This window comes from Cebus imitator, unplaced genomic scaffold (genome assembly GCF_001604975.1).
Source record: "Cebus imitator isolate Cc_AM_T3 unplaced genomic scaffold, Cebus_imitator-1.0 Scaffold123, whole genome shotgun sequence".
In the NCBI taxonomy this organism is placed as follows: domain Eukaryota; kingdom Metazoa; phylum Chordata; class Mammalia; order Primates; family Cebidae; genus Cebus; species Cebus imitator.
Genome location: NW_016107438.1, coordinates 327,978 through 338,443, shown reverse-complemented (window position 1 = coordinate 338,443; position 10,466 = coordinate 327,978). Strand labels below are relative to the sequence as shown.

At 40.2% G+C, this 10,466-nt stretch overlaps 1 protein-coding gene across 1 annotated transcript; it reads right to left on the bottom strand.

Annotated features, from left to right (window-relative positions):
* Nucleotides 1-3,584: 3,584 nt before the first annotated feature.
* CXCL13 (C-X-C motif chemokine ligand 13) lies at nt 3,585-9,995 on the bottom strand. Its single transcript, XM_037742533.1, has 5 exons — nt 9,892-9,995; nt 9,336-9,355; nt 8,017-8,123; nt 4,877-4,957; nt 3,585-3,967 (listed from the first exon to the last, which is right to left on the bottom strand). The coding sequence occupies exons 1-5, from the start codon at nt 9,953-9,955 to the stop codon at nt 3,931-3,933; spliced, it is 309 nt and encodes a 102-aa protein (XP_037598461.1). The 5' UTR covers nt 9,956-9,995; the 3' UTR covers nt 3,585-3,930.
* Between the last annotated feature and the right edge of the window lie 471 nt (nt 9,996-10,466).

Sequence of the window (10,466 nt, the reverse complement as noted above, 5' to 3'; positions counted from 1 at the left end):
AAAAGAGGAACCAGGTGCAGAAGCAGAACTGAACTTGAAAGTAGACATGGAGCGTGACCGCTGAAGCACAGCACCACACAGAGACAATTAAGCCCCTGGATGTCTGTGGGTGTCCCTGACAGCCGTCAGGCTTACCACAAGAGCTTGGGAAAGCGGAGTTTTCTCCTTACTCCCGAGGAAGGAGACGATTCGGCTGTCTTGGACATGTCCTTCCCTAGCTGGCTAAACAGCGGGCATTTTCACAGTGCTGGCACTGTCGCACAGCCAAGGCGTCCTCCAGCAGCCTTATGCGGGCATGGCAGAGGACTTAGAGCATCTTGCCTTAGGGTCACCTCTTTTCCAATGCCACTTCAGTCCCATACTTCTTAACCTGAGACTTATTAGTAAGATTAAATATTCAATGATTATATATGTGCATATATTTGTGATTACATATGAATAGCTATGTGATTATGATTATATATAGGAATAACTATGTAACTATATTTCTAATTATTTTCTAATTCTAAGTTTATATGAGAATATGCTGAGGCTTCAGGTCCTTGCCTCGGCTCTTTCGGGGTTTCCCCCTTATGGTCATCTCTTGGTATCCTCAGGGGATTGGTTCCAGCCCCTTCCTGAGAACCCCAGTGGACTCCAAAATCTGAGAATGCTCAAGTCCTTTATATAAAAGAACAGTATTTGCATATGACCTACGCACACTCTGCTGTATGCTGTGTTTTAACCATCTTTAAACTACAATATAAATTCTATGTAAATAGTTGCTATACTATATTTTTAGAACGTATATTTTTTAACTGTTGTATTGTTATTTTGGTGTTTGTTTCTCTCCTCAAAGTAAGGCCAGAGCTGAGGCCTCCTGTTGGAGAAGCAGAATCTTTTCCTCCTGGGCCTCTGCTGGTTTGGTGGACAGGTTTGAACAGCACTATTGATGGGTTTGTTACAGGTTCCCTGCATTCTGTTTCTAGGAGATCCTTGTGCTACCTGGCCTGTGTAGCTCCTTCATTCAGTTTCTCAGCGTTGAACAGCCTGTTTAGGTCAGCATTACCTTGAATTTTCCCTTCAACTCAATTTTACTTTGAGTTTTGATTAATTTGTGTGTGTGTGTGTGTGTGTGTGTGTGTGTGTGTGTGTGTAATTTATCACCTGAATTCTGCCTTACTGTTTCACAAGTCTTTCTTTACAGACCCAAACCCACTCAGACCTGCAAAAGCCCACCTTTCCTCAGACTTTCCAGGAATTGGCTCCACAAGTTTCCTGCATCTATGAGCTCAGCTCCCTGTCCCAGATCAGGCTGAATATCCCCAAATCCACTCTGACTTTTGAGGAATGGCTGCTTGTGTGGTAAGAAAAGCAAGTTTTGAAACCCTCACTTGCCCTGCTTTTCTCTCACTTTCCACATTGGCCCACTGCCTTCATGCCACCCATCGGCTGCCCAGATTCCCCTGGGATTGGACAATACAGGATGAATGTCTCAACCCAGCAAAGGCCTAAACGTCCTGGAGCTCCCACTCTTCCCCTGGTTTTGATTGGCCCTGAAAAGGAGGGTAGCCAAAGAGGTTTAAGTAAGCAATACATTTAGGGAAGATAAAATTTTAGGCAGTCTAATGAAGTGATTAAGAGCATTTGCTTAGGAGTCAGATGGCCCCGGGTTTGAATTCTGATTTGCCTTTTGCTAGTTATATGATTTGGGGCAAGTACATGCCTCAGTTTCTACTGACGATACCAACCTCCTGTAGGGTCAGCATAGTACAGTAGTTAGACACATGGATTCTGGTGCCACACTGCCTCGATTTTAATGCTGGCTTGTCATTTAGTAGCTGCAGCCTCAACCTCCTGGGCTTAAGCAAGCCTCCCTCCTCAGCCTCCTGAGTAGCTGAGACTACAGGTGCACACCACCATGCCCAGTTAGGTTTTTTTGTTTTTTTGTTTTTTGTTTTTTGTAGAGGCGGGATCTCATGAGCAAATGACTTAACCACTGTGTCTCAAGTGGGGGTGATAACAGTAGATGCTTCATGTGAAATAGCGATATTTCTTATTTGAGTCTTCTAAATATTTGTCTCACTACATTTTCCAAGGAGACCAAAATCAAATTAAAGAATGAAATGATTCCTGATGTCTAAACATTGGAGTCTGAAAATGCTACAAGGCAGGATTATCAGCCCTCTCTCTCTCTCTCTCTCTCTCTCTCTCTGTGTGTGTGTGTGTGTGTGTGTGTTTGCAATTTAGAAGACATTAAATTGTAGACAACAGAAAATATAGTAATTATAGGTGCTTTTAATTTTCTCCCAATAAATTATTTAATAAAATAAAAATAAATCAAAAAAAATAAAAAAGAAAAGTGAAAGAGGGAGTCAGAGATAGCTTAAAACGTGGGTGAACTGGGAGCAGACCCCCTAAAGCAGCTGGTAAGTGGAGGGGCAAACAGGCAGTGGAGCTCAGTAGTGTGGTGGGACAGCCAGGCTGATGCCAGTGGCAGATGGGGACCAGAGTTCAAGTGTCTTCTTTGTCTGTTGGTCAACTGAATGCAAAACTGTCAAATGAAACATTGGTGACTTTAAGAATCAATATGACACAGTGAAAATGGGTTTGATAAGAGGCTGAAGTCTGGAGGAAATCATGGTTAGTATGTGGTAGGTAACACTGGGGGGAAGAGGCCCTCATAGCCAAGTATTTCCCACCGTGTTAATATCAGGAATAACTTCACTCACTCTTTGCCAAATGATTTTAGACCATCTGTAAAAGACAAGTGAAATAAAAGAAAAATTAACCTCATAAAATCCTACCTATCTTTATGAAGAACTAGAGAATGTCTAAAATTGAGTAGATGCTATGACAAGAATGAATTGATCACAGCCTGGGCAACATGGTGAAACCCTGTCTCTGCAAAAAATACAAAAATTAGCTGGTTGTGGTGGTGTGCGCCTGAAGTCCCAACTACTGGAGAGGCTGAGGTGGAAGAATTGCTTGAGCCTGGGAGGTTGAGGCTGCAGTGAGCCACGATTGTGTCACTGCTCTCTAGCTTGAGTGACATAGTAAGACTTTGTCTCAAAAAAAAAAAAAAAAAAAAAGAATAAATTGCTCATTGCTCATAGTTAAGTAAAATATTTGCTCTTGCTCAACTTTATTGAATATCATTAGGTTTATAGCAATCATTAAAGAATTTGATACCAGAGCCCCACCCACCAAAAAGAAAAAAAAAGTCAGTGAAAAGATTTGAGTAAAGGAAGTTTGTCAAGGCAAATGTGTAAAAGAATACATGTGTACATCACTCTTTAAATGCTTTTCCTGAGTATTCTATGAAGTCTGGGGATCTTCGAATGCTATTAATCTGAGACAGTAAATGTTGTAAAGGAACTCTTTAAAAGTAGAAGGACCTAATTCTCTTCCATAGTGAGTTTTTAAGCAGAGGATATCTACTAAGTGGACTCCTTTGCCTCTTGACAGGCTGAAGCTCATCCGTCTCCCAGGGAGCTTTTTGAGTCTCTTATGGAAGCCTACTTTTCTTAGCATGTAAAATGATTGAAATATATGCCATAATTTTCTTCTTAATTCAAGCCACGTGTTCAAATTTGAGGCTTAAATTCTCATTGCATTATTTTCTAAGAAATTTTTAACATTAAACAACAAGTATTTTTATCAAAATTACCCTATATTATTTACAACTGAATGATTATTTTCAAATAAACTTTCCTCCCTAATGGGTAAGAATGCAAACTCCAAGTACATAGGGTGCTGTGAGTAAAGAAGCTCGAGTCTGCCCCGTCAGTTTCTAAAGGTTATTTTTGCAGATAGTCTCATGGTCATTTGTATGGGGAAGTTCTTTTTCCTGGAAAAGATTCAACTAAGCACAAAACTAAAATCCAGAGCAGGGATAAGGGAAGAATGCAGATCTTCTTAGTGGAAATATCACCATCAGGGAATCTTTCCTTAAACACTGGAAGTGGTAGAGTTGGAATTCTTTTTTCTGTGAAGCAGAAACAAAAACAAAATTGTCATGTCTAGAGAAACAAAGGAAACTGTGGCTTTGTCTGGAGATACCAGGTAAGGACTGTCATGCATACTGGCTTCTAGTTTAGTTTACTGAGCTGCTGGAATGAGCTACCCCTACTCCATCTGATAAGCAATAATGATGGAAAACAGCCATTTGTTTTAGTGAGAGAAGTTTTTAAAGAAAAAAGAAAAACTTCTCTTCCTGGGTCTGCAAGGGGCATAGTTTCAAAGGCAGGAGTTTCTCAGCTCCGGCTCCATCGGAAATATAAAAGTTCTTTGTCTGGGTTTCCTGCACTTGGGCTAGGTAGAGAAATCCAGATGGGCTCCTTTGTCCAAAAAGCCCACCAAAATCTCTGGGAGGAGGGGGCTCTGCTTGGACCGAGTAGCCAATCTGGTATCAGAGTCAAAGATGAATCACTCCAAAGGAAGTTTGCCATCACTCCAGAGGAAGTTTGAAAGAACTCCTCTCATTGGAAGAGAACATGAATGGGGAGGAAATAACTCAAGGGTTAAAAATCCTGCTGCTCCCTCCCTGTACGGATTCCTTCTCTGGATCCCCTCCCACAGCAGCATGGGAGCTGTCATTCTCTCCCTCTCCCTAATAAATTGCTTTCCTCAAAACTCTTTGGGTCCATGATATTTATTTGAATGGCAAACTCACTGCACCTCTGGCCCATTTCCCAATTCTTGGGGTTATTAACAGGTAAAAGCCAAGAACCTTTTCCAACTGGGAGGGGGCTGGGAGTGTCTTTGTGATGTCCCTCCCCCTGTTAAGTTAGGAGCTCCTCATAAGTTCACACTGGTTCCCTATTTTGACTGCCCAGGAAAGGGAAACTCTTCAGTACAAATTGGAATCTGAAAGCCCTTGTTATGCCTGACTTACTTTTTCAATACTTTCATTATTTTTTGTATCCATTTAGCTTGAGGGTTCAGGCACACAACTGACTTGTTCTTCTTCCAGATTCTGGGGGAAAATAAAAATTAAATAACGCAGTGTCATATTTTAGTTAATCCTATACTTTTAATAAAGAAAAGAGTTGGGTATGAAAATATTTATTCCTAGATGAAGTGACATTGGAGCTGCACAGTTTTGGATCTGGAATAGGTGATTTGCAGCATGGGGTCAGGGGAATAAGAAAACAACCATTTGTGGACCAGTATGTGTGAGCTGGTGGGGTTGAATCCAAAGCTAAGAGAGCCTCACATGTCAGAGGTTAGTGTTTTGTTGATAACCTTTACGTGTGTTGGAGAACAACCAAATGGTTGACTCCAAGATTGGCTCACTTCTGAAGTTATATCACAATATCTTTAGAACGTGCTTATCTGTTGCATTGCATTTGGGAGAACAGAATAAGCTATGGAAAACACTCTCTTGAGAACCTGAATTTCACTGGAAAAAAAAAAAATCAGTGCAATTTCACACAGGGGGCATGCTGCAGAGCAGATTGCTCAGAGTGACATCTGCATTTTGTCAGATTACCACTAAGATTTTTCCTGCTCTAAGATATTAAGCAATAGCAAAAGTGGCAATGATAGTTAATAGTTAATATTTATCAAGTACTTATAACACACCAGGCACTATGCTTAGCAGGTAACATGGATTATTTCAATTCATTTTACAAAAATCCTTTGCTGGAGAAACTATTATTTCCTTACCTTCTGATGATGAACTTAAGGCTTATAGAATTTAAATAAATTGTTCAAGATTGTACAACAAATACATGATGCCACAGGATTCAAAACCCACATTTTTAGTCACTGTTTTTCATGAGCAGGACCTGAGTGGTTACCAAGTGCCAGACTTAGTGTTAAATGCTTTATCTGCAGTGGAAAAGTGAAGTCTTTTAGACAGCAGAAAACTAGGAGACTCTACCCTCTATTGGTGTGAACTCAAACAAAGCACAATTTCCTGATATATCATTTACCTTAGCTATAAAATGATGAATAACCACCATCATGTTAGCTTATGCCTGTAATCCCAGCACTTTGAGAGGGTGAGGTGGGTGGATTTTTTGAGGCCAGGAGTTCAAGACTAGCCGGGGCAACTTAATGAGACCCCATCTCTACAAAAATAAAAAAACTAGCTGGGCATGGTGGTGTGCACCTGTAGTCCCAGCTACTCAGGAGGCTGAGGAGGGAGACTTGCTTGAACCCAGGAGGTTGAGGCTCCTGCGAGCCATGATTGTGCCACTACACTCCAGGCTAGGCAGCAGAGAGTCTCAAAAAACAAACAAACAAACAAACAAACAAACAAACAAAAAAAAACCCAAAACCCCAAACGAAACAACAAAGACAAACAGCAAGGATCCATCCAATTAACTTTGAAACTCCACCTTTGCAAGTGAATCTTAGAGAGATGAGAGGGCATAGAACAGTTGGGTTTTCAGGCAGACATTTCCAATTAGGTTTCTGAGTTCATGATGGAATAATAACACACCAGGCATTTCTGACCCTCTGGACTCACAGTATTTTCACCTCTGACTGGCATGAATTTCTCATAATAATTTGAAACTTTCATTTCTCTATCTGGCTAAAATTCAGAAATGCAGAATTTGATGAAAAGATGTGAAATCAGATTTTAGTCATTTCAAAACAATCAAAGTTAAAGCAGAGAAAATTAAGGTGCATTACCTTCCTTGATTGAGAGGCAAGAGACTTGAGCCATGACAGAGGAAATGGAATTAAAAGAAAGGGGTCCCAGTTTTCTAAACAGCCAAGGAACTGCTCCCGAAAAGGTCATGGCTAGACCTCACATCTCTAAGTTTGAGGGCAATAATTGTAGTTTAGTTAGAACTTTTATTGTTAATGACATGAGTGAAATGCCTTTTTAGTGAAACATACAATGCCTTTTTAGTGAAAAATTTCCATATACACTTTTGATATCCCATGTTTCAACTGGTCCAAGGCCCCAAGCACTGGTAACAAAATGTGACAAACGAAAAGTAGCTGCTCACAAACACTGCAAAAATCTAAAGAAGTCCATGGGAAGAGCTACTAATGAGCACCAAGTCAGGATGTCCTGTGAAAGATGCTGTGCCTAATACTTCAAGGTACTGCGAACAAGAGGCTTTGGAATGGGGAAAATGTGAATGTGGTCCTGGCTAATGGAGTTTCTAATCCTTTCTGATGGTATGTCTCAGGCAGTTAGTTAACCTTCCTAAGCCTCAGCTGAGATGGGGTTCCCACCGCTGCGGAAGTCTTACCTCCAAACCCTGACTCAACGACGGATGAATGAATGTACTCTCACACCATTACAGTGTTTCAAGTGGGCTAGGGCTGGCCACGCTGCTTTCATAGGGCGAAATGCAACCAATCGACCCAGACCCTCTGTCTGTCCATACTTTTATTCATAACAGAGGTTCTAAGTTAACACACTTGTAGGTAATCAACATGGTTAAGAGAATGAAGAGAATGGTTTTATGACTGACAAAGGCTTTAGGTTTTGGGGCCCAGAGTAATTGCTATTAACAGGTGATTCCCCATTGATCTTCCTGGGAGAGGAAAAAGATCAAAGTGGAACTTCCTAGCACAAAATTAACATGAGTAAACAGAGTGGAGAGACATGAGTATGGGGTTAAGGCCTTTGATTATCTCTATCTCTCCCTAACTTAATGGACTGGCTGGCCACCTTTGGCCTGCCCAATAAAACCTTTTGGCCTTCCAAAAGGTTTGAGACTAATCTATAACTTTCCTTAATATATCTTCAATATTTTCTGTAATATTTCGCCAACCACCCTGAGTGAATCTCAACACTCAGCATGTAAGGAACAATAAACTTACCTTAATAAAGTGGTTGAATAAATAAAATGAGTATGTGCATGTAAAGCACTTAGCTCAGGGCTGCTACAAAGTAAGCTCTTAATTATTAACAATTCTCATTACTAGTTTGAGAATTTTTAGCAACACTCAAGTAAATCTCTTTGACATTCTTGAGTAAGACTACTGTATGGTAACATTTGATCAAATTTCGTTGGGAGAAAGAAATTGTATTTATTTATTTATTTATTTATTTTTGAAACTTACATGATTTCTTTCCTTGGACAACCATGCCCACGGGGCAAGATTTGAATTCGATCAATGAGGTTTGGGGGGATAACGGCTGAGGTCTCTGTTATGGACCTCCAGAATACCTGTAAACACAGAATCAGTTATTTTAATCCATTGGCAGGTAATTTATAACTAGACTTTAATAATTAAACTTTCATACTGTACATTTGAAGATTTAAAAGTTCCAAGTCAGTGCTTCCACCCATATGCCTTTCGTTTGTATATTTCTGCTTGTCCTGGCTTGAGTATTTTCAAATGTTTTCTACCAAAACATTAAAAATAAAATTAGCTTTTAGACCAGGCATGGTAGTTTACACCTGTAATCCCAGCACTTTGGGAGGCCAAGGTGGGAGGATTACTAGATCCCAGGAGTCTGAGACCAGCTTGAGCAAGAAAGGGAGACTCCATCTCAAAAAACAAACAAAGCAAAACAAAACAAAAATTAGGTTTTAAAAAAAATAGCACTTTTTGAAAATTGTGATAGCATTGTCTTTGTACTCAGGTGATTGTCCACATAATAAAATTTTGAGAACAGCCTCTGTAGGGATTTGCGTACAACTCAGTTATAATGAATGCAATATAAAATCAATGGATCATCTTCCCTCCCAACACATAAAAACCGAGGACACGACCTGGCTCTAGAGTCCTGGGAGCAATAACATGCAGGAACAGAGTTTTCTCTATCAGACTCTCTGCCATCCTCCCCTTCCGTCTCAGAAAATGCCACAGACATTTTTGTTTAATATGTTGGCCCCCCCATCTGGGTTACCAATTATTACCAAACAAAACAAAATCATAAATATTCAAAACTCTTTTTATTTAACAAAAGTGATTAATACTGGATGAGCACCATTAGTACCCAGCTCATGAGTTTTAACAGGATCTAATGAAATCTAAGCAAACAATTATCAGATATTTTCTATCCAGCCTACTACAGTGTTTGACATGCATTTATAAATAAAAAGGCTCAACTCTTAAGATGTGTACAATTTAGTAGGGGAAACAAGCAAACAAAAACTAAAATGCTACAGAAGGTTGTATTGCGTGCAACATCTGACCTGTGTGCTGAGAACAGAGGATGTACTAAGAGCCACCTCTGCCAGGAGCCCTGGGAAAGCCTCATGGAGGATGCAAGAAGTTAGAGTCTTGAAGAGTGAAAATAACATGTGAAGCAAAATTAAAACTGGGGGAGAAACCCCCTCTGTGTTTTAGTAACAAAAATCTGGTCTTCTAAACCTGAACAGAAGCCTTCTTTTTGCACATGTATCCATTCCTTCAACCACATAAAAACTTACTACTTCAACTGGATGTCTATCTATTTACACAAAGTTAGCCACCCACTTAGCCTTGGAGGTCTGCTTCTTTGCAAAATGTGCGTAAATACCCCTGGTGTACTGACAATAGTGCACTTGACATCAGGTCTCACCATTTGGAATTGGATAAAATATGTTCACTGCAAGAGACCAGTAGAGTTTAATAATCTTTAAATCCTGTATAGGGTTTGGTAAGAGTGGGTAACTTTGAGAGGCAGAACAAAGAAGAGCCACGTGTAAAGAATTATGTATAGCAGGAGCTGAATCTGAAAAAGGCCAGGAACATATAAGCCAATATAATTTGCATGGATATTGGACTTCTGGTATCTCTTTTTCCTACGAATAAAAATCTTATAAATATTTACAGTTTTGAAGAGTTACATTCCTAAACACCTTACTTTGAAAAATCTAGAAGCAACAGAGCAGTCTTTCCCTCCCTTTAGTTGGACTTCCCTGCAATTTGTAATTGAAAGAAAATAGAAGTGGTTAAAGACTATTTCTGTTCAAGAAACAGTAAAACATAAGTGAAAGTTCTCACCTTGAACTGGGGAAAGGCTGCTGACCAACAGCATAAGAAGCAGAGATGCCAAGATGAAATTCATCCTGTCTGGAGGTAGAGTTCAGACTTGAGCTCTGAGTCCAGGCTGTGGGTTTGCAGTACCAGAGACTCCTATTTATTTATACCAGTAAGGGCCCTCCCACTGCCTTTGTCTCCGGTAGGTCAGCTGCATCATCAGTTTTAAAAGCCCCCAAATATTGCTGAGCTTGCTTTTTTAAAAACTTCTCTTGCAAACTTTATAAATTTGTTTCAGAGCACTATAATAAAATATTTATTGAAAACGTGAACTGTAAGTGCCAGAGATGCTGGAGAAATCTGAGGGTGGGGAGAAAGGAAAATCTATCAGTTTGGAAGCTCTGAGGCACTGTCTTTAGCAGCTTTATTGGTGATGGTGGCTTTGATTGCTTCTCTCAGTGCAGGGTGAGCCAGGTTTCTCAGTGGCATTCGATACGTACTTCACGACACTGGGGACTCCATCGAGCACATCACATCCATAGCATCTGGAAGGGATTCCAGCCTTCGGTAGGTGCTCAGTAAATATTTGCCCACCAAAT

Bases quoted from the DNA above. Each gene is read 5' to 3' on its own strand.
- CXCL13 (XM_037742533.1), bottom strand. From the start codon at position 9,955: ATGAATTTCATCTTGGCATCTCTGCTTCTTATGCTGTTGGTCAGCAGC. The intron at 9,356-9,891 runs GTGAGAACTTTC...TTGTGTAAATAG, and splicing joins CAGCCTTTCCCCAGTTCAAG to ATAGACATCCAGTTGAAGTA. The intron at 3,968-4,876 runs GTAAGTCAGGCA...TCTGCTTCACAG, and splicing joins ATAATGAAAGTATTGAAAAA to AAAAAAGAATTCCAACTCTA.